At 49.5% G+C, this 27210-nt stretch overlaps 1 protein-coding gene across 1 annotated transcript; it reads right to left on the reverse strand.

The window, feature by feature from the left end:
* Positions 1 to 1873: 1873 nt before the first annotated feature.
* On the reverse strand, positions 1874 to 2317 carry EMH_0087450 (33 kDa dynein arm light chain, axonemal, putative; the record flags this gene model as incomplete). Its single annotated transcript, XM_013500883.1, has 2 exons — positions 1874 to 2107; positions 2285 to 2317. The coding sequence occupies 2 exons, from the start codon at positions 2315 to 2317 to the stop codon at positions 1874 to 1876; spliced, it is 267 nt and encodes an 88-aa protein (XP_013356337.1).
* Positions 2318 to 27210: the final 24893 nt, after the last annotated feature.

Raw genomic sequence — 27210 nt, forward strand, 5'->3', positions numbered from 1 at the left:
CATTGGGTTCCCATCGATCTTCCCAAATTCAGTCAAGGCTGACGGTCTCGGTCAGAAGCCGGAGTAACCTTGCGAAAAGTTGATGCTGAATAGCCAATGTCAGGGGCCAGCGCCGGGACTGACAGCAAATGCAGATAGCAATTCGCTGGCAAATCTTCTTCTCGAATATTAAGATTACAGTCGTTGCACTAGCTGACAAGTTTCCCACAGCTCCTCCCGAACATTTTCTGGGGAATGAAACGCTATATTCAAGCAGGTGGCTGTAGACAATACTTGACGCTACACCGGCTGATACGGTAGATTCGTCTGTCAAAATCTTACCCAGGGCAACAAGCAAGGCAGTCCATTACTTAAGAGAGCGGCTGGCTAGGTGCTTGGCTGGTTGTAGTAACCTTGCCGCGGGCGTTGTGCGTATTGATGAAGATTGTTTCTAGAATTGCTAGCTGCTGCCTCATCATTTCCACCTGTCGCAGAAACGACCAGACGAAGGAATCAACAGCTTTCACATGCCAACGACCGGCTACTCGTCCCGAGTTAAGCGATTGGGAGATAAATGTGCTGTAGGTGACCCACCTCATTAGCATGCTGTTTCGCCAGCGCATTGAGCTCCTCCGTCATTTGCCTGTTACAACACAAAGGCGGAACCGACGCACACAACAATGCATTCACAACCTGCTGACGTAGGAGTATTTCTTTCTTCTTAGACCTCTCTACACTACCAGGGTTTCCAATGAATCTCTATTAGCCTCCTTCAACAGCATGATGTTTCAAGGCACATGCTCCCTGGTTATGCTAGCAAGGTATCCAAATCGGTCAGACAATTGTAGCGGATCAACGCAGCCGAATGCAAAAGCCATACGCCTTCCGCTCTTCAATCTGATTCTTTGTTATTGCCAGAGTTGCCTTTAGCTCTTCATTCTTTTCTTTCAGGCTCTCCAGCTGCAGAGAGTTAGAACGCATCCACGCAATCACAGCTCTTGCGAAGGATATATCGCTACAACTACATGTCCTTCTCGTTTAGCTACGCTGCAGCCAGGCACCCCCGGCGGATAGCCGATGTTGGCATAAAATGCTTGCCTCTTCCTGCGTGGCACCAGTGTCCGTGCCATCGCTTTGTATTTGTTTAAGAGCAGAAAAGCCTATTGAACTTTTGCAAAGCACTTCCAGGGCAGATATAGTAAGTTTAATTTCGTCCTTCACTCTGCAAAATGCATAGCAGATTTGCCCTTTAGTTTGGATCCTGGGTCTTGTACGCATCCCAGAGGGATGTGCATGCCAGAGGGGTGAATGCAGTGGCAGCGAATTCCCACAAGCATACCTCAAAAGTAGAAGCGCACGCTCAGGGCACAGTATTGCCACTTGGCGAATGAGCTCGTCTGCATCACACAAGCGTATTTGTATCAACTAACTTGTTGGTGTGGACTGCTAAACCGGAAGCAAGAACCCTGCTACGCATACACCTAGAAGCTTTGCATCCCCGGCAGTGTCCGCCAGCTCCTGTAAGCACTGGAACGTAAGCAAATTGCCGCACTAGACCTTGGCGCTGCGTTCATATGCACAACCGTCGAGTTTCAACAGTTCCAACTATGGCTGCTCACCGAAACACTGAAGGATAGCATCATAACGACATGCACAAACTCCAGTTTCTGATGCACGCCTCTCCAAGAGTTGAACGTCGAGGTCCTCACGAGTTTTCAGAACGTCTACCCGATCTGCGGCTGCTGTGCTGACGTGCTGCAAATCAGTACAAGGACAATAAGTGAACAGCAATGGAGACTTCAAGCTAGACGGGCCAAATGGTGAAGACAATGAACCTGGCTGTTCGCCTGCTGTACTGGCCCGGGTTGCGAGTGCAGACACTGTACATGCAGCATTACACAGCACAGAGACGTGCCTGCACGAACAGACGATCGCCTTCCCGCCATATGATAGGAGGAAACAGAGCATCGAGAACGGCCTCAACGGAGATTCTTGAACCTTGCGCATCCCTGCGGACGCGCTCGATAACTGCCTGGGCGTCTCGGGAATCTGTGTTGCATCCCTCGGAAAGAAGTGCCGCTGCCTCAGGAGAGTCAATTGCTATTTCGATGCAGGGTCCGTAGCGAACCTACAATGGCCCACAAGCGAAGCTTTTCAGAAACGAAATAGCGGACGTCGTTCGTGCCTACTGTTCCGGAGCCTGTGGGGGTTAATTCGTGAAGACGATGTGTGTACCAATTACACTCTCAGTATCACCATATGGTCTTATGAGAACTACGGAATGCACTGATGTGCTACTGCCTACCAGGGTCGGCCTAGGGGGGCCATCGAGAATCATTGGAATAGCGTGGAAAAAGCCGAGCGCGCTATTTATCGAAAGTTCTGTCTATAGTGTGAGGAAGCAAGCAAGGAACGGCGCTCCGCTGCCGTGCCTAGCCTGTCCCTTCCAGCCGTATGACAGTTTCAATACGGAAGGCCACCGGGGACCGAAAGCGCATTCGATATACACGTTAGGATAATTACACATGATAATGTATTGAGCTTTATAGTCAAACCTATATAAGATGCTCGTAACGCATCATTTCGAATGCATTTTAGCTTTTATACCCAATGCATTTCCTGGTTCCCAGCCCCGTTTAACGCATGCGCCAGTCTGCTGCGCAGCCCCGCGATTCATTGTCAGTACAGGTAGCGACAGAAGCAAATTGGGGCAAGCAAAACATTCGCTCACTGGCTGAATAGTAGATGTACATTTTGATTCATAAGAGCACGATAGTCTATGTCCGCGCAGAAAAGTGTGACACAAAACAAGACACTCCTCTTGCGCCGTAAAACAAAGCCCCTGCTGCAGCACCAGGTGAGCGCCTCCGAAGGGTTGCGCTCAACTTCAGCGGCAATAGAGTCTGCACCCTAGCGAATTCATGTTGAAATCATATTTATTCGCTTGTTCGTTGTCTAGCTCCTGACTTTCCCAGTGGTTCTGTTGTAGGTGGTGCATCCCCCCGGCTGATAACAAGATATCGGTAACGAGCATTCCTGACATTCAAAAGCACTGATATTCGATACAACCTACTGCCATTGATGTCCCGTTCTACATAGCTCCGCGATGGCAAATTGACGCAAAGAAACAAAAAAAGGTGTATGCGTTTCGAAACTCTGGCGCGCCAATAATCCGGATTTCACAAAATTTACTGCAGTACCGTAACAAGGCGCTTCGCACAGCTGCCTTCTACCGTGGGCAAACCTTCTGCTGCATGGATATTCGGTATATTGCTAGCGCGTTAGAAACACGCTGAAGAAAACTCACGTGCAGAAGTACTATTTCCAAACCGACACAGACGGACAATCTAGCACACGGAAGTCAGTTGGATGATGGTAAACGCGTCGCAGGTAGATAGATGTTACGCAGAACACCTCAATATCCCCTAAGCCAAACCTGAGGTGGGTCGTACCACAGCATGCACTCACCTGTTCTGCCAGTACTATTAGAACACAAACTGGCCCCAGTGAATGGTGCCAATAACTCTAGAGCGAGTTATTCGCGCCATTCACTGTGGCCAATAACCCGGTCTAGTTTTCTAAAGGGCCTATTAAGCCATCTTTGTGTCGAGCTGCCGCCAACAGGAGGGCTCTCACCAACTCCACCTCCACCCGAATAGGACCAAGGACCGCCTATTCTTCCACAAGAGGTGTTAGTGCGTTTATAATGGCATCCTCCTCTTGTTTCCTGCTGGCTACACTTTGAAAGCCAGCATATTCCACCCCTGCTCGTCCTTACTTGCTTGGCTGACACTTCCTAGGGGATAATTAGGTTTTTCCGATGCCACGTGAATCATTGTTGCTGGATCACAAAGGTCCACAAAGCTATTAGGTGAAAGCCAGATCCACGGTTTTTGTCCAGGCCAGCCTCGTGGAAGAAAGGAATTGCACTCCCCTCATTTTGTAGGAAGTCTAAGTGAACATCGAGTGTGGCATGAACTCAGGCTGCCTTTTCGAGGTAGTAGCATATGCTCTCAGACTGCAAATCCTGGTGCCCGGCATTCAACAGAAGCATCTTACCATGGTGCGGAAACTTATAATGGGTGTGCCGGAGGGCAGCGGTGCGACAAACACTGCATAGGACGTTTGCGCTTATGCTTAATATTGCAGACGATGTTTGCAATGTTGAGCATAACTGCAGACAACTTCGGGAGTGACACTTTTTAGCGGGAACACTCGTGAACTAAGGTGCGCAAACGGTTACCATTGGATTTAGAAGGCTGCCAGCTCGCCGTATTGCAAACAATTTCGGTTGTGGGGCGCCGCCGACAGAGTACTGGCGTTGGCGCCTTGCTGACGTCTAGGATGCTGACACTTCGTGCCTCTACGCCTGTAGCTTCAGTAGCGCCACTGTCCCTTACGCTGACGGGCTTCAGACGGCGGTTTGAGATAAATGCGTTGGGTTCAGCGCAGGCGATAACCTGCAGACCTAGGCAAAAAAAAANAAAAAAAAACAAGTGCTGGCGTTTGCTTGAATAATTCGCAGAAGCAGCATTGTGTAGCTGCCCCACCATACAAGGAAAGGCATTGATCGGACATGGTGATGGTAGGGAAGATCAGGAATTTGCCAACCGGCAAGCTTGATGATTGCAGCCTGGCTGTGGCGTTTTATTAATCCAAACCGCAGCGAAACAACAGGAGGATGTCAAGAAGCATCATTGGATGAGGCTTGGCAGTGCAGGCTCTGCACGAACCGCGCAACCGGAAGAAAGCTCCTCGAATGCCCCTGAAGATTAAGTTTCGACTCGATTGCCGAGCAGATATCTACTCAGCTGACAGGTTTAGGGGCGTCACCAACAGTTAGACGACTCGCAGACTGCAATAAGCTCCTTCTAGGGAACTCTACGGTATCTGAAATCACGCGGATGCCGACTCTCCTCAGCAAGCCAACGTTTCGCATGACCGTTCCTGCTTGCTGGAGTTAATAGTGCTTTCGATTCCGCTGACGCGGTTGATAACCTGTAAATAACTGCATCCGCTCCCATTATCTCTATCAGGACTTCCTCGCGCATTGCCTACTCCCTTTCAAAAAAGGGGGATGCTGGCACCATCGGCGATGCAAGCGCCGCCCATGTCTCATAGCTCGTTCGAGTGCACTGGGATCGGCTACCAGAAGAGCACCTTAGCTCTGGATGCTTTTGGTTTTAGGAGCACCAGGGCGGAACTTGCTAGGCTCTGGCAATGAAACCTGAAACGTCTTTGGTCTATCTTGCTTGTTTGCTTTTTGCTTCGCTTGTTTTCTACATGCCGTACTTGCTTGGTTCGGATTTCAACGCCTCACTTCAGCGTTACAGCAAACGCATTTCGCGTTGCGGGGTGTGCAAATAGCTCTGTACAACTGAGAGACGTGCAGAACAGCTCGCAACGTCGCCTGTCACGCCATGCTGTGGAACGGTTTGTCGCCGTATACCTGAAGGGAAGTTCCTCCCCACTAGGTAGCACAGGCCCAGTCAAGCGCGCTGTACTTAGGAAGTTCTCCAGCGAACAAGCGACCGATTAGACAAGCGGTAAGTGCTGGCTACGTCGGCGAAAATGCGCTGGAATGCTCGGGGCATTCTACATTTAGTTCGTAGCGGTGTTTTTCGATTACGCTCGCCTCAAAACATACCATTCTCCATCACCACTACGCAAGTGGAACAGTGTGCCGCCCATTGGGTTTGGCTCAAGAATGGTTTATTGCTATAAATCAGTGCTGGGCGTAGTCGACATCCAGCTACTACCTTTGCGCTAACAGCTGAAGACTGCGTAGCTAGAGAAGAAAACAATCCAAAAAAAAAGGCAAAAATAGTGCAAAAACGTTGAGCTATGCATGTTTCACATAATGCAGCAGTTCGTGTGTGAAAATCCCCTTCAGAAGGGCCAGTCTAAGGGGAGTTTGGGGCCTTAGGGATCATGTTGCCCTCGGAACTTGATCCCACTCACCTCCGTAGATGCACCAGCGAGTCTTTGCCAGCAGCTCTGCGTCTTGTGCCCGCAACGACAACACAAACGCAGATGAAAAACGCAGTTGTGAGGCCTAGTAGGCGTCCACGTTCCCCCACACGATGGCATAATGCGAATCCTGCACTGGAGAGTAGTCCTTCAGAGATACAACTTAGTAATACATAAAGCCAGCTGCAGATGTTTAAATTATCTTCAACCGGGCTCAGCATAGCTTGCCATTTCCTTTTAGTGTAGAGTATTTCTCTTTAGTACAAACATTGCCAGTGAGTTTTACGCATTACTAAGTTGTATCTCTGGAGGACTACTCTCCGGCCCATCCATGGACCCCCACAGCTGAATATAGCGAGCTGGCAGGCAATAGCTATCAAACTGAAAGGACAACAGAACAAACTAACAAAAGTTAGGGGAAATTTGTTCTCTGGGCTTGTTCTCAGACGGCGTAGCAAGCTGCAATACCTTCTGCGCCAAGGCTCAAGCCAGCTTCTCCTATCGTCGTACCAATGGTCACTTCATAAAGATTGTCTACTACATTCACCAATGTTACACTCAGTGTAGATCAATAAGCAGTCACAGGCACTTCCACTGTTCGTACAACCCTCACTCATTTCATAACGGGCACGGTATCGTTGGCGTGATAGTAGTGCGTATTCACTACAGTTAGGTACTAGCTAGTTTGTTACACAAAGGGCTGCTGCTGTTCGTCCTGCAGACCGCAAGGGGATGGCGTGGAAGTGAGGTAGCATTTTTGTCTTCCTAAGTCCTACTGTGGATAAAGTTTTCATGGACAGTTTGGCCTGTTTCAATACTACTTTGAAACGACGCTACTGCGTTCTCCCTAGAAATGGGTACACTACAGGCGAACTCCATTTCTAGGGAGAACACAGTACCATCATTTCAGTCTACCCGGTATGCAGTACCTGTTCACGTCAGTGCAGCTCTATCAGTCATACTCAACCATTTATCATAGTCAGTTAAAAATGGTAGACCACACTGTATCGGCCACGGGCGCATCGAGGGAGACTGTGAGGATGCTGGATGGACGAAACAAACGCTTACCCCTACCAGTAGAACCGGTGAAGAAACATCTAAGCCCAAAGTAAGCGTCTGTTTAACCCGTTGAACTCTGCTTTGTTGGCAACCGAATAGTTTACTTTGGCTTGTTCTGTTTGCTCTAGCTGCTGGAGCGTGCTATTCACGGACAGCTTGTCCCTCGCAAAACCTTTTTAACCTCGCTTAAGGTAAGGCATCCCGAGTGCCTCCCCCAGAAGCAGGTTGGAGTATTAATAGGATGAAATCCTGCCATTAATTTTCCGGTCGCATGCTCCATTTTACAGAGCAAGCTTTTCCTAGATGCCCGTGCGACAGCGTTCTATTGTGCTGGTCGAATCATGATCCATCAGAAAAGGTGATGAGCGTCTTTGCATCCTGTGTACTCTTAAAGGAGGAACCCTCATGTGGTCCTCCCTCCAGAAAAGGCATATTGACGAATTCTGCGCTGGGGATTCTATTGGGACCTGCTAAGCGACGCTTTTACGTCGGATGCAAGAAACTTGATCACCCTTGGTCGACTTCTCAGGCGAATTTCAAAGCCTTAGCAGTGGGAGAAACAGAGAAGCATTGCCTATAGTAGCGTAAGCAGGCAAACAAAGAAAACGATTGGACAAACCCTCAGGTTGAGGCGCAGTCTGCTGCGGGGTGAAACGGCTCGAGGAGATCCGGAATTGAATATCAGCATCGAGTGAATTACAATCATAAATTAGGTCGTCAGCGGTTGTCAGCAGCGCCTACCACACCCTTCGAGGTGGATCTGATAGTCTGCATTTTTTGGGGACACCTCGAGCTACGCGAGATGTCGTCACGCTGAAGTGCACGCTCACTAAGAAGGTAATGATATGATAAGAAACCGCACAGTTTCTTTGAATTACGTCTGCAAGCAGAAAGAGAGTGGAGTACACGATCGATTTCCTACACCGTCACAGGTGTATAGATTCATGTTCGACTCTACTTGGCGGTACCATCGACTTCTTGCTGCATACCTTTCTGAATGGTGCAGAGACGTACCGCTTCTTCAGATCACAGCAGCGGCGGCGGCCTTGGTAGTACGGTTGTAGCCTTAGTGCAGCCGTCTTATTCGACGGGGAAGGGACGCCCAGCAAGTAACTGGGTTGAACTTCTATCCGTGGTGAGAATGAAAATCCGTCGCGCAGCTTAGCAAGCCAGTGGTCCAGAGCATGATGATGCACATCTGCTGCCTAGGTAGACGTGCCAGCCAATGAGAATCGAAGTGTAAACGCCCAATCTTATAGGCCAATCCTGACGACCTGGCGGTTGCAATTTGCCGCCCAGGTAGCTGGTGTATGCGTAGGGTGAAACAGCTTCCATTGAGGCACTCTAGACCATCATAGCGAGTGATTGAGTTGGTTATGGGCTTAACTCCTGTACTGGATTTTATTCGGGAACCCAGTGTCATCTCGCGTAGCTCGAGGCCTCCCCAAAAAATGCAGACTATCAGATACAGCTCGAAGGGTGTGGTAGGCGCTGCTGACAACCGCTGGCGCCCTAATTTATGACTATAATTCACTTGATGCTCATATTCAATTCCGGCCGCCTCTGCTGCGATCTGAAGAAGCGCTACGTCTCTGCACCATTCAGAAAGGTATGCAGCAAGAAGTCGATGGTACCGCTCCGTGATAAGCGCTAGTATTCCGGTGAGTCGACTGCCTCTCGGATATTTTATCCCAAGCCCTCCGTCCCCTTTAGATAAGGTCCGGCCAACAATTGCGTGCTGCTTATGGTAGTACCATCTGTATAGGGGAACAACTTCCTCTCGAAGTGACGGCCTCAGTTGCGCACTGTCGCGTGGAGTTGCTTCACCGATGCTCATAAAGCTTTCATAGATTTTCGTCGCGTGGTAACCTGTAGAACTGTGGACCGAACNCGATGCTCATAAAGCTTTCATAGATTTTCGTCGCGTGGTAACCTGTAGAACTGTGGACCGAACTGGACGAGGAATATCACTAGTCTTGGTGGGAAGTGACGAACACGGAGCTGCGGGCTAGAGGTCGGGTCGACAAAGCAAGTTAAAAGCCAAGTAGGTCATCTTCGACCGAAATTTACAGCTACCCAGCTTTAGGCCCTTTCCCTTTTTCAGTTGATGCTATTTACAGCCTGAATAACTGCAGGAGTATCGTTCCGTGCTAAGCTCTAGTATTTCGGTGAGTCGACTGGCTCTCAGGTATTTTATCCCAAGCCCTCCCTCCTCTTTAGATAAGGTCCGCCAAGCTCTAGTATTCCGGTGAGTCGACTGCCTCTCGGATATTTTATCCCAAGCCCACCGTCCCCTTCATATAAGGTCCGGCCAACAATTGCGTGCTGCTTATGGTAGTACCATCTGTATAGGGGAACAACTTACTCTCGAAGTGAAGGCCTCGGTTGCGCACTGTCGGGTGGAGTGGCTTCACCGATGCTCATAAAGCTTTCATAGATTTTCGTCGCGTGGTAACCTGTAGAACTGTGGACCGAACNCGATGCTCATAAAGCTTTCATAGATTTTCGTCGCGTGGTAACCTGTAGAACTGTGGACCGAACTGGACGAAAAATATCACTAGTCTTGGTGGGAAGTGACGAACACGGAGCTGCGGACTAAAGGTCGGGTCGACAAAGCAGGTTAAAAGCCAAGTAGGTCATCTTCGACCGAAATTTACTGCTACCCAGCTTTAGGCCCTTTCCCTTTTTCAGTTGATGCTATTTACAGCCTGAATAACTGCAGGGGTATTGTCCCGCCAGTGTTCAAATGCCGTAAAACGGGAGGTGGTTGCTGCTGCTGGCGCATTTGCCCCAACAGCAGACGTGAACGGTCCAGACACTGTACCACAGAGGATGAGTCACGATGTAGTAGACAGTGCAAGCTTCGAGCCGGCTTCGAATCTAGAATTGCTGGCTTCCTAGAACGCACGAAAATAAATACGGGAGGAAGCATGCAGCTGTTTTGCGAAAGCTGCTGATATGGGTGGAAAAACTACCTGGACATCATTCGCAGTTTCAGAGCTGTTGGTAGCGCTGTCATCAACTACATACTGAAGCTCCCCATTTGGTGTTCGGAAATGCGCTTCGATGTAGGAGAGTTACGTCGGCGAGGGCTTGGCATTTTGGGGGGCTCTACAGCTATCTGCTCACTACGCAACGGTTCACCCCCAGGTTTGTCAGGCTAAATGCCTAAGGCCACCATAAGGCGGGCGTACCCATTCGTCGTAGGAGGCTGTATATTCGTCGTCATCTGCCTGGGTGCCTTGCTGATAGCTGTGGCCAGTATACCCGTGCCCAGCGTGTTAAATGGCGCTGTATCTAATCCCCGGTGCCCGTCAGATTTATTAGCATCACGACAGCCGAATGCGTTGAGTTTTCCGTGTTGTTTCCGGCGGTGCGTGCGATTGAACACTTGTCAGTGTATAATAGCGAGTACCGGATAATCTGGCTGTGCCCTGGTGCAAGAACTGCCTAAACTGTTGTGAGGCTGGTGCATGAACTGGCTAAACTCGTCTTCCGCACTATTGCTGTGAAGAGGGCGGCGGTCACCGGGACTGGGCAGACGGTCATGTCGGACTTCGCCTCCCTTGCGAAAATACGCGAAACCTAGAGGAATGGTGCAGTTCCCCAGGCATGATGCCCACCGTTTTGTACTCAAAGTGGCTAGATCTTCTCTAAGGAAGGGGAAACGCTCTGCATATCCTACCGTCTTTCTATTTCGCGCCTGCTCAGCCATGACACAAGCATATATGAAGAAACTGCAGGTTTGCGCATTTCGGATTTGGGGAAGTTCTGTCAATGGGCAGTTGTCGCAATGGTTTTCAGCGGTTTGGTTGCAGAATTCGTCTGAAGCCGTGAGGTTAAGGCATCAGACAAGAATTTTATTGTTGTGGTGCGCCCGGGCAGCTGAGGTCAGCAAGGCTCGTTGGCTGGTCATGAGGAACAGTGCCTAGAGCTGGCTTGGCGGCTTTCAAGAGGCAATAGGTATTCAAAAACAATTCAGAACATCCTGCAGCTTGGCCGGAATTGCGATGTCACCGGTGGCCTATTTTTTGATCTGTCTAGGCTGAAAGGTACTCCGTCATCGGTACTGCAGGGCAGGCGCAGGCGCCCCTGAGGGTCTTCCAGCTTTGGGTCGAAGACCTGAGATGTGATTTTGAACGTTGCACTTCCACCGTTGTTAAGCGGGTTCCTGGATGAATTCGAGCAGATATAAGGTGCACATCGGCGAAGATAATGCGTGTTTAAAGAACTGAACAGCTACAGGATTTTCCGTTTTGCCTAGCACAGTCCAATGATAGCAGCAAAAAGGCTCGTAGGGGGCGGGGGGGTGGGCAGTTGCAGCATCGAGTGCGGGAAGTGGCGCCTTGCGGGACCACAGCTTAGGCGGATCGTCGGGCGGGGTAGGCAGCTATGGAACACCCTTCTTGTTCCCGCCTGTTCAGCGTAGAGGCGAGTCAGCCTTTGCCCTGACATACGAGTGTTTTGTGAGCTGCAAAACATTGTGCCCGGCTACGTCTGAAACGCATTCTGAAAGGGCGGACCCAGCTGTTGAATTGCCCACCCATATGGACAAGAAGGGCTGTCTTGATAATCGTGCTGTGAGCTCGGTGCTGAAGGATACAGAAAATCATCAATGATCTGGCTTAACCACTGCTTGCTAGGATTCTCACTACCAGTTAAAAAGGGAGATCCCTTACGGTGCTAAAGTCCACCGCTTATTTTTGCTTCCATGGCATGCAGGGCGGTGAGAAAATATTGGTGTAGGTAAAAATGCATATTGGGCGATAAAGAGAGAGCCACACATATCCGTTCTCAAGCACCGGCCGCCGGCTGCTCAAAATATTTTCACAATGTGATGCACCTGCTGAATTATAGCCCGGCTCAGCATTCCACTACCTGCATTTCATATATTGATGCAGTAGGCGCACATCGGCTGCACGTTGGAATACGCATCGCCTGCAATGTGGAAAATGATGTTTGTCATGCATGCTTCCTTTGCTGGGCCAAAAAACACTGGATTTATCCTGCTGTGCGTATCCCAAGTTAACCTTTTCTGGTTTTATTTTGTGCAGCGTTCCGTTTTGATACTTTACAGGCGTATTTCTATCTTTTATCTTATCAGCACTTTCGTCGACGTTTTTCCTTGCGTGTATCGTTGGCGGCGGCTGCGTTGTTATGAGATTGCGTTGGCGTTCACCGCAGGAGTTTTGTCGTGCAAGTTCAGCATCATTCGGACAAATTAGCTACTTATATAGTCACAAGCGCGTTGCACAACATGGCGCCTGCTACAGGCTTTAGTCTGACCAAAGTGTGTCTTGCTTGTTCTGTATAGCGATACAGAGTGATGCTGCTCTTAGCTAAATGAAATTTTGAGGGCGGATTTTGTTGATTGTACAGTATGTCGGATCGGCGTACAGCCAATATAGTTTATTGAGGCTATACCAGCTTGCACCCTGGTTTGTTTTGGGAGACCATGTGAAGGTTCTCTAAGAAAACGCACACCCAGAGTTAGGTGTGTTGTTAACTTCAGTCCAAGTTCGCGTTGCGCGTTGAAAGCCAAAACAGAGACAGATGAGCCCTAGGGCATCTCCTGGACGAGCTGCACTTTCCAATCGATTGTACAAAACTAGGTAGAGTGCAGCAGTCTGCTAAAGAATCAAACGAGGCCAGGCCNGTGGATTGCATTAGGAATATCCGTGCGATGGGTCTCCGGTTTAAACCGAAAACACCAGTCCTTGTGGGCATGATGCATAGCTTTTCTACTTGTCCTCCGTACTCGGCATTAATATTCGCGTATGATGCTGCGTAGGTGTACGCACATAGCGAGGGTCTGCTGGGACTTCGCAACGCAACTAATATACAGATTCGATGTACGAATGGGACTCATCCGCAGGAATCTGTAACGGTAAAAGAGTCACTGACCTGCAGTTCTTGTTAAATTCCTCAACATTCATGCGGCAAAGAGCTTGCGCAAACTGCATCGAGAAATGTATCGGACAGGAAGGGGCATGTTTGCTGAATGTTTCGCCGTGGGTAGAGCAAGAGACTATGGCTAAATGGGTGAAAAGGCGACGGGATTTTCCATTATGCGTTAACAGGCCTTCCCATTTAGGCTCATTAAAGAACATTCAAGGCGCGTCTTATTTCTACGTGCCAGAGATGATGGGTAGCATTATTTTCGAGCATTGATGGATGTTATTTTTTTTCCGCCTCCACATTCGCAGTAGCTCCTTTTTGTGGCGCCGGTAAGAAATGAATGAATCTCCGAGGCTTTAAAGACAACCACGTCAGCGATCAGCTGCACGATCGAGCTTGGGAATCCCCTCCTTCGCAATAGAAATTCGTGAACAGTAGGCCCTATGAGGGGGCCATCTTACAGTCAACCGTCGTACAAAGCATTGCTGTGTAGGGCGTTACGATCGACCTGTTGCGGCTTTATACTGCGTTTGATATACACAACTTGCACACAAATCGCGTATCGCCATACCATACCGCAGCAATATCCAATATTCTATATGCGTGTTTTTTCTGTGACTGCAAGTAATTAATAGTAATTCGCTGTTGGGCAAGCACCTATAGGGAATCCAATAGTGTTACCTTCAATCTGTGCGTTTATCTGGTTTTGGCCGCTCTGGCCAAAAACAGCAAACGAGACATGCAAATTTGGTTAACGGCCGAACACTTATTTTCCTCTACAACGTGCTCACTCCATTTCAAATCGTAATTTCTAATGAAGGACATGTCCCTGCAGTCCCGGCAACCCGACTACCCTTTGCTGGTGGAAAAGGCTAAAGAGACCACTGCATGGTTTGGTGCGTGCTTTCTTCGTCTCTTGAGACATCATCCTCTTGACTGGAAATTTCTTTTGGCGGAGCACAGATAATGGAGATACGAAACACTACGTCTCAAATGCTTCAGCATCCCATTGGTTACACGCATTCACTTAACATAAAGGACGAAGACTAGGAGAATATCGTGCATCATAAATCCTTGTTCATGTCGAGGCTTATACAGCATCTAGAACACCATCTCAATTGGACAGCTGTCTTACTCGTGAAATAGAACGATCAACCTCCATACAGCCTCCTACACTTTGCTTCATGGGACGCCACAGAAGTGGAGCTGCTCGAATCATACAGTAAAGTGTGCATTCGTTTGCTTCCTAACGGTAAGCTCCCGTGGTATTGTAAGTACAGCAAACTACAGCAACTACAACTACACCAATCTCTATGCCACTGTGCTCTCGTGCTCTCTCTAGCTAACCGTGGTGTAAAACTGACGGCCGTCAGTAGTTGCCACGGACTAACCGCCAACTTCGACAGTTCGCAATATTGATGAGAAAATTTAGTCTAACCTCCTCTAGTTCGATTCAGCGCCGCATGCCGAATCCATCGCAACACGCAGTTGTGCAGGAACAGTAACGCACAAGGTGCTTCCGAGCGGCGCTTACGTAGGGCAGTAGCTGCCTCATGCTGCCGGCACTCACTTTACAACTTCGAGTAGAATCATCTAAAGGGCGCGTCAATTCTGACTGCAGGAGGTGCAAGCCTTAAAATTTAGAAAATGAATTCTAATTTCAACTCTTCTATCAATATATTTTTGGCTGTTTGGCCTCAAATGTAGCAGCACAAACAAAGTGGCTCTTATTGACTTTCGCGGTTGTACCACACATTCAATCCCCAGGAACTTCTGGGGGTAAGCTGATCCCCGTGATCGTCTGAAACGTCTATTTTTCCGCTGACAGCCGCTCTTATTCGACTGCTCGATAGCAACCCTGATCCTTAAACTGTTTGCTCTTCAAGAAAAGCAAAAAGAGAATACACAAGCATGACCATGGCACGGCCACAGACTCTTACGATTTTGACAGTGTAAGTTGATTTTTGGTGATCATATGTCGTTAGTGAGCTAAAAACACGGCATCTGCTCTTGCATGCTACAAGTGAAGAGGTACTGAGCTAAAAATACGGCTTCTCCGTTTGCAAGATACAAGAAAGAGGCGCTATTTACATTCGCAAATACGGGAATAAATGTAATAAAGGCAAAATGTAACCAATAAAAAATGGGCATTGGATAAATGACTAATCGGAGCACTATTCGCAACTGCTGCAGAAAGTAAATAGAAAATACCGTCCAGGAATAATTAAAAGCTGCAATTAACTGTACCGCGCTGCCCGCGGCGAAGTCATTTGCTTGCAACCCTGATTTTCAGTTTCCTTAAGGAAGGCTGACTTACTCTCATGTCCCTACATCGACTGGCAGGTTATCGCGGCCTCCTCCTCTACGCCTTTAATATGGACCGTAGTGTGATTTAAAATTTTCTATCTAGCTCTACGGGACGCACCCCTTGACAAGGCGTCCACCAGGCGCTGACAAAATATTCAGCACTTTCCCAGACGAAGCAACACATTCCTGCAGGAAGGTTCGAGCAACACGGGGTTCGACAGAGCTTTGCGTTGCGGTCGACCGATTCTGTGTTCTATTGGAGCGCAAATAGTCATCTTGCCTTACTTTTTTGGATGCCCTGGCTCTTCTGATAGTCCCTTTTCCGGCAAGAGCTGCAGCACGCTGAAAGCGCCGCCATGGGGGCAGAAAGATTGTTGACCTTCAATTATTGCCTTGGATATATGCAGCGAAGGTTTTGGGCGTTGGAAGATTTCTCGGGAAATGGAAACGGTGGTGTAGCATATTACTTTGCTCAAATTACGAATGACCAAACAGCTTTTTTGCGGATCTGAGCAACACTGCAAAACCGCTAGAATCAACTACAACAAACAGTTATCACGTAAATCCGACTACAATTCCCGAAAAGCATCCTCCGCAGCGACGTCACCCAACGGTCGTTGCTCAAAGTGATTTTCATTCTTCGGAATGCTCAGCTTTGTCACCGTGCATTACGAACATTGTATGCATCGAGGCAGAATGCATGCAGCCCAGGATTCCAAGGAGATGCATTCTCTGCTGACTGTCGGTTTGCCGTGCCGCAACTTCCCCTAGCTGATCCATGATCGACCACCTACGCCATAGCCTTCCACGCGACCAGTCTCTATGAATGGGCAGAGCCAGCACAGAGCCTTTCTGGACGTTTCCGCGTCAGCAACCAGGAAATATCCAGCTCATGATGCGCCATCCGCCTTGCGTTGCGTGCTCACTCCAGTACTGTGATGGCCTTGCGTCCCCTACTTGATGACTGATCCGCTGAATTGCCTAGACCGCGTTGCTCCCGCGAATTCTTCGATAAATTTTCAATTACGTGACATGCCGCTTATGGCTAATACCCGCTTGTTGACATATCTGACAAGAGGATTAGATCATCCCCGCGCAGGCGACTACGTGAAATGCGACACCAAGGCTTCCTCTGTCGGCCGCGGCTGGCAGAACCATTCACGATACCATTCACACCTAAAGATCCGCTCCCCCGAAAAACACCCAACTCATTCACAAAGAACCAGCAAACCTCCTCTTTTCTCGCTAAATGCAGTCACCATGCAAAAATTACCCTTGAGAAGTTGATTCCTGTAGCACGGTTAACCATCAAAAAAGCTAGAACCCCTAGTGCGTGGCCCAAGGCAACTCAAGAGGGAGTGAGACAGGACGCGAACTGACCGCGGGTTTCTGGTATACCGAGATCCAGCTGCAGACGCCGTCCACAATGTGTGAGCGCAAGAATTGCTCTGCCAATAGAACGCCAACAGAGATGCCGTAGCGATTGCTTATAACGTACCTTTTTGGCACCCGACATACTGTAGTCAGGCCGATATCAATCCCTGGACGCTACGTCATGCCCGGCGGAGAAATAGCAATGCAGTGCGGGGCTGCCGCTGCCTTATATCCACTTCGTGGAAGCAGGCTAGAGAGTGATTAGAACAATCCTTCTCAGCGCAGCCTCACCCACAAGCAGGAGACGAAATCACTGAATCTCCAAACGATGCCCAGGCTGCTCCCCCATGACCAGGGGCAGTCTCAACTGAGAAACGCAGCAGCTCCTTTCCATTCTAGTCCACGACATTGTGGAGGCGTCAAAACGTGTAGCCCCCACTTTGGCATCTCTTCTCATTGACGATGAATTGTCATCTTGTCTACCGCCAGTTCTTCCGCTGCGTATACTTCACCGATCCTGCCAGCGCCCTGCGCCGAGGAATTTTGCAACCTATCGGTGAAGCCTGTGTGAGATTCCAAACGCCACGTATAGAGTACCCCAGACTAGTTCCACTCCGTCACCACAAAGTAAATGTTCTGGCGCTCAAAGCCTGCTGAAGGTTTGGGGGACACAGCACCAGAGTTGCTGGCTGCTAACATCCGCCTCACAAGAAATTCGCAGAGCTGGTGCGGGTTATATGACAACGCTAAAATCAGCAATTGCGCAGCTTTCACTTCTACCAACAACAAACAAATTACCCATGCGGACTAGCACCCAACGCAGCAAGAATGACAAACTTTGGGCCGTCATTCTTGCTGCGTTGGGTGCTAGTCCGCATGGGTAGTTTGTTTGTTGCAACGAGTGTGTTTCAACGAGCTTCTACTCGGAGTTTACCGAAAAACCGGTAAACTCCGAGTAGAAGCTCGTTGCTTCTAAAACTTTGGGCCTAGAAGCAACGAGCTTCTACTCGGAGTTTACCGGTTTTTCGCTGAAGATATCAGACTGTTCCTCGTTTACCAGACATCTACTTCCATGAGGAGCATGCTGTTGTATTCCATCACACTGCAAATCTGCAATCAGCGAAAGACTAACAGCCCAGCACTCTCGCGCGTTCTTGTCATACTTTGCGTTGGCCATGCACGTTGAAGATATAGATCTAATTGACTCCTGCAATACCCAATAGCTTTTCAGACGCGCTACCTGCCCCCCTACTACGAATCATTCAGCTGTTCCAGCCTGATGGGAGACAGCTTCGGCGCGACCGCTTCCACGTTAGCCCGCACGAATCTGGCGAGCTGCCAAGAGCAGCTACTGTAGTGAATACTCCCCACAGCCGCGGCAGCAATGCTGTGCTCGTTGAGAAATGAGTGAGGGCTGTATGAAATGTGAAAATGTCTCTGACTTCATATTGATGTACATTAAATACAACATTGGTCTATGGATGAAACATTCTTTATGGAGTGACCATTGGTATGGTTAGAGGAGAGGCTGGCTTGTGCCTTGGTGCAAGCGCTATTGCACCCGGGTACGCCGTCTCCTCTTCCACAGCCAAAACTTGCAGTGCCTGCTCTACTGGGGTTCAACAATCAAAACTAGCTAAGGTTAAGGATATTAGTTCTCTCAGTTTGTTCTCTCTCCCTATCTGAAAATTGTTCTCCCTGTTGTCCAGTATGATAGATATTGCTTGCCAGTCCGTTATACTGACATGTGAGGTTCGAGCGATGCACCCCACAGTATTCCTTCAGAGTTACAACCTGTAAGTTATCTTGTCCAGTTCTCAGCATTGCATGAGGGACTGAGGGCTCTCCCCCACTCCGCATCAGCTTACAGCGCCTGAAGCACCCAGAGTGTTATGGAAACCCGTCAGCCCATCGTGTGAGGAAACATGGATCGATTATGCGCCTCACAATTGTGTTTTTCATCTCCATTTGTGTTGTCGTTGGGGGCACGAGACGGAGAGATGCTGGCAGAGAGGAGTGCATCTACTGACGTGAGTGAGATCAGGTTCCGAGGGCCACATGATCCCTAAGGCCCGCAACTCCCCTTAGACTAGCGTTTTTGAAGGGGACGTTTTCACAGCTACCCTGCAGATGCCCGAGGGTTTTCAGTCGGCAGAACTCCTCAGAATAGCCCGACGTACTAGGCCTTCGACAAACCAACGCCAAGAGCATCCAGAGAAAAATCGATTGGTGACCAGAATTCTCAGCAGTGTGTGGGTTACACAATCTTGCCTATATTTCCCCGCCTGCCAAAGCTGCCCCAGCCCCTAGCCACGCACTATTGCTTGTACCAGCCTGGAAAAGCTTGGAGACGATTTTGTACATCCATAAATCATCTACACCTTCTGTGCAGGCGGGCTTTATGGGCCGTTGTAGCGAAGCTGTTTAGTCCCCTCGTCCAGGACTTTCTACTCACTCGTTAAAAACCAAAATTGCATCTAGATTCGCTCCATTTCACACTAGAAAATAGACAGCTTTATTACACTTGCTTTGAGGGTTGTACCAGTGGAGACGGAACGATAACAGATCAGATAACGAAAAGAGCCTTGCGTGCATGAAAAGTGCATTGCCTGGAGGGTAAGAAGAGCTGCCATACAGGATGCGGCAAACGTCTCAGAAAATTTTGCGCAATACAAACACGGAACTTCATTCCGGCAGTCTCTGCGCGTACAATTTTCCTACAGCCGGCACATCAAGAGCACGAATGGCGTGCTTCCATAGTATGGTGTTCTAATGGGGAGCACAACCGGCCACATCCAGGTTTCTCAAGAAAGGCGCACGGTGACACAAATTTCCGCCCCGAGAGGACAGCTAGCTTACTTCGCCAGCTTTGAATCAATCTGGAATGGTCGCTCACCATGATGGCTCACAGGCATACTGCCTCGCTTGGCTGGGCTTCTCGAGCTTGGAAAGGCAAACTCATACACGTCCAGCAGGCCAACTGCAGCCAGTTCTTCGCCTTTTCGCGCACCGACCTAAGACACGGTGGATACACGCACGGTCGGGCCGCTGTTGTTCAGGCGCAATCCGCAACAGCGCTTCCAGGAACTGGCTCGTGCGTGCCACTACTGTGAGAGATCCCGCGTTTCGCTTACCCACAGAGCTGATCCTGATTCCATTCGACACTTATCTTCCTGGCGTATGGTGCGCTTGCAGCGGAGGTGAGGTGAGATTCAGCGGCGATACGAGCAAATCCAGGTGGGTACCCGCAGGTCTCGCCTCGCAAGGGGTAAATTTAGGCCTGGACTATCGCCATTTTTTAGGCCTGCGTTAGCACCCCTTCCATGGGCGTACCTAAAAGGGGGTAGCACTAATCTGAAGCGCAGCTGAAGCACATCGTCCCAGGAGCTGGAGCTGACACTGGCATTGTCTCAGGTAGTGCTCTTTCGTAGTTTCCACAACTTGTTCTTCCTTGAAGAAAATCAAAATCTAGAAGCGTTTGTTCTGGGAGCAACATGACTACTTCAACGGATAGCAGATGGTTGCTTGCTACTCAAATCGCTTATAAAAAAAGGCAGAGGCATTTGGAACCTCTAGATAGTCGGGTGGAAAGTGCAAAACGCTGGACATTACTTGCCAAGCCACACAGTACTTCACAAGAAGCTTCACGCTGCCTTGTGACCTACTCTGTGCGTTGCCAAGTAAGGTCAACCGTACTGACGTCAACCGTGTCAACGTTACTCATGAAAACCAACCTGATGGTGCCTTCTCGTCAGTAACTGTAGAATTATTTTGCCCGGTCGCTGCGCAGTAACCACCTAGTAACCCGCAATCAAATATGAGAGCGCGCCAACAGACGGCCCGGAACATGCATGCAACTCTGTCAACCTGCCAGTCAGCATCCATCCGCATGCACGAAACGAAGAGGACTGCGAAACTGCGAAACATGGATTTCCCCACCCCTGAGATGTCACAGACCTGTCGGGGCTGGCGAAGTGCATGTTTCGCAAGAAGTTGCAGAAAAGTACAGCTTTGGCCCACGTAATACGTGCTTTAGAGGCACGCATGCCTTCCTCTAGTCGGAGAACGCCTAGGGCACCGCAGAATAAGTTTACCCGACTACTTGACGTAATATGTTTGCAGGATGACGACTCACACGCCGTCCTGCGGGAAGACCTTGCTTGACGCTGAATCCTTGCATATTTCCGTACGTTTCCACACCCGCACTCAAGCGCTACTAGCCAAGCAGCCGGACTCGGAGGATGGCTTCATCGAACGAGCGGACTAAACAGCTCAGGCAGGCATGTATGCTTGGAACCAGCCATGGCAGGAACGTGGCACATCACCAGCACGCCCTGTACAGTTTTGTATGCATGTCTGTTCAATATAAGGTGTAGGGACGTGAACATGTTGCAAGGATTGCAGTAAAACAGTCATTCCCCCATCCCATCCTGCCACTAAGCTGCATTCTAGAAGTGCATCTGGGCACATTCTCAATAAGGACTAGATAGCAAGCTTTTGCACACCCCAGGAGTCGGCGGAACCCGCGACTGATGTACGGCAGACTGAAGGCGCCAAGGGCCAGCGCATCGGTTGTTCTCCAGGCTATCACCACACAGGAAGTACTCAACTAGTTTGATGTCAGGTAGTATGTAGTGGCAATTTCGGCGCAGCTGCAAAAAGCAGCAAGGTCTCCTAGATGTCATTTAGAACGCCGGTATTTATGCATTCTTTCTACTGAGAGCGGACGTCTTCAGCAATCGAATATGGTATCAGTCCTGAGCGTATTTGCGTTGGCCTCCATGGGGGGCTTTTGTGATGGCACAGGTTGCTGCAGGAAAAGGCCAAATTCGCCAGAGCCCCATCCTCTATGCTAGCCGCTCCAGAGCCCTATCTAGAGGTTTTACGCTTTCTCAGTCTTGCAACGCAGAGCCCTGAAGCCGTTTGCTACTTTTCTAGTGGGGTCATGAGCGCCACTCGCCACGCATCAGCACTAAATGTGTGTTGAGCTGTGCGCGGCGAGACTCATTTTTTTTATCCTACTATAACTGCTAAGATGCCAGTACAGTTATATAACGTCTGCATTAAAGTGTACTAGGGATTAAGGACCCCCGTTCCGTATACTGGGTGGTTGAAGGCGGCGTCGGTAGCTATCTGTACGTTGAATCCTATCGTACACTCTGTTCGAGAAGCTGTGCCACAGAGTTGATGGCAAAAATCCCATTCTCGTTATGCGGGATCTACCGAGCAGCTCGGAGCTCCCTCTGAGCAGTCCGAGCTCGGGTGAGATCCAAACCGGGCACCGCTGAAGCAGAAGTGGAGGCCCACGCGGCTGGGGCTCTGCCGGCGCATGTAGGCTGCAGGTAGAGCATCTGCGACAGGGCAGCGACTCTCTTCTCTAGATTGTCAACAGTATCCAGCGCCCGCTGCAACAGGGAGCAAACAGGGTATTGCAGCTCGGAAATGACAACTACAACGGTTGAAACGCAGAAGCCAGCCATATTCTTAGCGGCATTTAGCAATACGCTTTCTTCGGCTACCATCCCTCGCCTGACAATTTTCCTTTTCCTGCCATGCATGAGGTCTTACTTGAGTCTGTTCCTTGATGCGCTGTTGTAAAGGTAATAACGACGGCAATTGATGTGAAAGTGCATGTGTGAGGCAGTCGAGCTGATAAGAACAAGTCTTGCGCAAAACTGAGGCTGGAGTCTGGGGGCAAAAGCGCAATACAAACCGTTAGCCATTGTCTTCTTGGAATTGTTAGCGATATGTCACACAAGACAACGTGAACTGTGTATTCAATGAATGGACTATGCTCGCAGAGGAATGGTTAGAACATCTCCCAGCTAGGCCGTGCAAAAGCAATAGTGCCCGTCGTACCGAAGGCAACAAAGACTTGGTAATGACAGCAGCTTCCTTGGATTCAAGGCGTGCTTGTTCACAAGAAGTGCGCACCCGTGCTTTGTGCAAGTTTGGTTGTTTGGAGGCGCTTGATTGCTGCTTCATCACAAAATTGCAATAGCTGCATCAAACTCGGCTGCTCAAAATTCGCCACTTCCGGACCCTTTCAACAACGGTTGCAACGCTCTTTCGAAATTCTGTTTTAGGCAGAGCTGGGGGATGGGGCCGTCTGCTCAGGTCCTTTGATGACGGAGGATGTGCTGCTTATTAATGTGCTTAATGTGTACGAGAATGTATGCAAGGCTTCAACTGTAGTGTACAAAAGCACGCGTGTGTAGGATGAAAATGTTTTGTTTACCGTAGTTTTGATTCCTGGTGTAGACACACTTTCCTTAGTCGCTCCAGCAGCTGCTAATCTCGACTGCTTTCGGGATATACCTGCTGTAGAACAGTAAAATATTCGCAGATGTAGTGCTCGATAAAAAGCGAAATCCTTTTTAAAGCCGACTAGAACCTTGTGAGGTTATACGCAATATATCGGCTTACTCGGCGTTATACTGGAAAGCGGGGGCAGCGAAATTTAAGCGCAGGGCAGGGAGGGAAAGCAACGCAATGAAAGCGTTGTCTCTGCCCCAGCTTACATGCAGGTATTTTGGCAGCCGCAGCGAGAGATGACAGCTGCTGCTTCCTAATAAGTCCAGCCGAATAACTTCTTAGGAAGGAAAAGTTACAGGCCTGCGGTGCCTTATTCTTCCCTGGTTCTGAAGGTTGAGCAACGTGGTCTCCGCTGCTCCTACAGGCCAGAGGAACGGAAGACGGTTGATTATTTGTTTTGCCGCCCACTTCGTCTGTTTGCTGAGTATCCTGAGCACCGACACGATACACGCTACAATCGAGTGGATACGCTCTCAGCTGGCGTTTCTTCCGATTCAGGAACTAGAACTACATCAGACAGCATCGGTAAGCTGCTTTGCTTGTGCTCGTCTCACCGCCATACTTAGCGTTGTTTCTTCTTGTAGATAATTCCTCCGTATATTGAGGAGGTTCTTCTGTTCCCTGGATTTCGCATTGTATGTATGCAACTGTCGATGCGTCTGGTCACCAGTATCTGGAGCCTTTAAGGGAACGGCGCTTTTATTTCGCCGCGTGTGCATTTTTTGAAGACGCTGCTCCAACATGCCAAGACGCTGCCGTTCTTTTATTTCCTCGTGCTCAGGTGTTGTTAACCCTGTCGCATGTTTTCTCGGTGTTATTGTTCCCCGCGGGTTGCACGAGACACTGCCTGGCTGCGTGTCACAAATACAAAGAGGCAACTTTCCTCTCAGTTTTATAGTATTATTCTATGTATATGTATTTTTATATATGCTGCTCGCGGGTGAAGTACCTCTTGATGTTCTTGTAGCCTTGGAGTGTCGATTTTCTGTAACTCGCAACTTGCTAGGGTATGTCTGCTTGCTTCTACTTCCATCGGCTGGCCATTGTTAACACCACTAGCGTGAGGAGTTTTCATTGTAGGCCTTGCCGATCTAGCTACCAGCTTGAGGCTGCCAGGATGAGTGTGAGTACCGCATATTCTGGAGGCTGCACGACTTGCTGTGTTGCTCTTGGAGTTGCGACAGGCCGCGGGGATGTTTGGGTGGTCGAAAGAACTGCTCCCTGTGCTCCTGCGTAGAGCGTTAAACTTTTGTTTTTGTGCCACTGATTTATACGCTGTTGTGCTGTTCCTGTGACTCCCGCCGGTTTTGCTTTGCTCAGGAGGCGGCTGAATGTTTGTCAACTGCTTTGGCCGTGTAACGCCGACTGCACGCTGAGGAAGCTTTTTAGTCTCGCAGCCCAAGCTATTCAGTCTTTTTGAGGCTTCCAAAGCTGCAGATGCGTCGCTACGAATCTCTCGAGATTTCTCCATGGGGTCTTCGGGAGCCGTGACTGTTATTTTAGGCACCAAGCATGTTTCCTTCTCGCGCTTTAAAAGCGCTGGATCTGATGCTTCCCGTAGTCTTCCATTTTTGCCTTCAGATTTCGCAAAGTCTAGCTTCGAGGCCGTTTTGGTAGAGCTTAATCGTCCAGGCATGTGAACGTCGGCAGCGTACGCGATCTTCTTGCCATCTCTTGTTTCATCTTCTGGACAAAGCGAGCCGGCAAAGTAAGCAGTCAGTCTGAGATCAGCATATTGCCTTGAAATAGGCAGAGGCCTGCCTACTGCGATGATTTAGCTACTGGATCTCTCAGCTGCGAAGGCAGCATCGAAAAGCATTTGTCCATCTTTTCAGATGACTATGCCAAAAGAGGTTGCCTGCGCAAACGGGCGAAACGGTGAGTAATAAAACTCTAGAGTAAAGTACGGACCTCCCTTGCGTTGAGCGCTCTGAGTTCCTGGCCGCGCGGAGGTTCCTGTCGCGAAGTGGGCGGATTCTGGTATCGCTGGTAGCGGAGTTTGACGATCATTAGCACTCAAAGCACTGGATGCGGAAGGCGCAACAACCTGAGCTCCATCGGCTATGTCGTGTCTCCCACTCTGTTGGACGCGCTCCCCTCTTGGCTGTGCATTGGCTTGAGCATCTGCTCTATCTGACTTCGCCTCTTCATGCATCCTTGGAATGTCTGCGGGAGACCCCGGTTCGTCATGAATAGCTAACGGATCCTGGTGGATGTCACTCAATTGGCTGGCAACTGTTCAACCGTAAAATAACATGAGCGCACAAAGACATTGTAGATTCGTCACCATAACAGCCTGCAGAATAGTTTTGGCGAGACAGCATTCTATCCCCACTCTGCGTAATCTGAAGGTAGTGGAATATCAAACCTATCCGAACTCTGGGTTGAAGGCCCACAATGGGTCCCGACCGCTGCAGGTCTAGGTACTTCGTCTTCAAGCTACTTTGGGATGTTAAATGCACCCTACTAGATTTTCTACTTTTACACAGGCTGTATCTACAAAGCTGTAGCTGGTCGAGGCGAAGGGAAACCTTACGGCTGCTGTTCACAGGGTCTGCTTCGGCAAGCGAAGGCGCAGTGGAGCCTTCCCCGCCAAAGCAACGCTGAGCTTGCTGCTGCTTTTGGTATGAATGATCAGAAGCGAAGATCGTTTGTTGGTCATGAACAAGCGCTTCTTGTGGATCTGAATTCATTGGGGAAACGTGCCTTTGCCTTAAATTTGAAGTATTTTCCTCCAGTGTTGGCAACCTAACGTTACCCGGCAAGCCAGCTTGCCTCGAGGACAAAACGCCTTTCTGTACGTGAGGCACGAGGAACACAAGTCGGATCTAGGCAATCCCTGCATTCTGCCACTGCGCCCAAATACTTGATACTGCAACTCTATGGCGTGGGTGCAGATTGAGCTACTGGAACAGCCAGAATGTGCTTCGGTTTCGCTGTTGGAACTCACACGCCCTTCGGGTGCACTGCTGATAAAAGTATATAGGCGGTGAAGAATGCTTGAGCGAAGCTTTCTTGACTTCCCAAGCCTGCCCGCCAATACCGACCCTTTCCGGCATCTCTGGTGTCTTCTCTGCCGCGCGATTCTCCATCCGGTCGACTGTAACATTCGGCAGCTTTTAATGGACTCTCCAGAAACACTGGCAATCGTAGGTGATGCCTGCGATGGTACCGCGCAGTTTCTGAAGTTTGATGGCTCTTTCGCCGGCGAAGCCGCACTATTCGTTTGTCTTGCTGCCGCGCAAGAGTACGACATCTGAACGGCTTTTCTGTATGATCCGGGGGAAGAGATGAGGCTGGCATTTTTCATACGCGTAACAGTTGGATGGAGGTTTGAACAACTCCCGGGCTGCTGAGGTTGTTTGCACAGAGGAGCATGCTGCATTGCACGTTGCATGCAGGTAAGGAACGATGCCAGTCTTTGCGGGCGTTGCGTTGCCTTCCAGAGGCAGCATAGCGCAAAGGTCCTGCTGTGGGCTAACAACATTGGTACAAGCAAATCAAAGAGGAGTGTTTGTCCATTTTGATTCAAAAGCTGCTGCTGGAGGCTCCTCAATGCCGGCGGGAGTGATGGCTGTTGCTCCGCCTGTGGACAGCCAGGGTTATGGAGGTAGGCAGGCCAATGGGCATCAAGAGCATTGTTCTCTTTGAAAGGAGACGTGCTGGATCTGTTGTTGCGCTGAAGTTGCCTCTCTTCATATCCAGTGCAGAGCCCCGAAAGAAGAGCACATAATATTGCAAGAGGCCCGCGAGTCGCCCACCTCCCTCCAGCTGTTGCCTTTTGCTTTTCTTCTTCACCGCGAGTAGTTAGTTCATTTGCTGTCGTTGGTCTGCGCAGCTGCCTTCCGTTTCCACTGAAGGAAATTACGTGTAGTACTGGTGAGTCGAGTTCGCTGGTAGTGGACTTCACTTCATTGGATTGACCCTGTAAGAGCTGCAGTCGAACGAACCTGAAAAGAAAAATCATCGGCATCACTCGGATACGTTATAAGGTGAAATCTAGGAAAGGAGTAGTGTGCAACATTTAAGAGCTGTGGCTGGTTTGCGGCTGTCGTACATGGTGGTTGCATCGGCGAACGTCCCCTTAAGCTCTTCCATTCTGTCTTTTGCCTTCTGAATGAGGCTACAAGCTTCTAGCGCTGTTACAGGAGATGACACAAAAATCTGTCTTCCAGCTGAAGGGGCCGTTGGGATGAGTGCTGATCGTTGGATTGCTCGGGTGCCAAAGAAGCACCCAGCACAAAATGGCTTTGCCAGGCAGCAGAGTGGGGCCAGAAGATCCACAACCCCTTGGGAGCTAACCAGCCA

Source organism: Eimeria mitis, genomic scaffold (genome assembly GCF_000499745.2).
Source record: "Eimeria mitis Houghton genomic scaffold, Emh_scaff6, whole genome shotgun sequence".
In the NCBI taxonomy this organism is placed as follows: Eukaryota; Apicomplexa; class Conoidasida; order Eucoccidiorida; family Eimeriidae; genus Eimeria; species Eimeria mitis.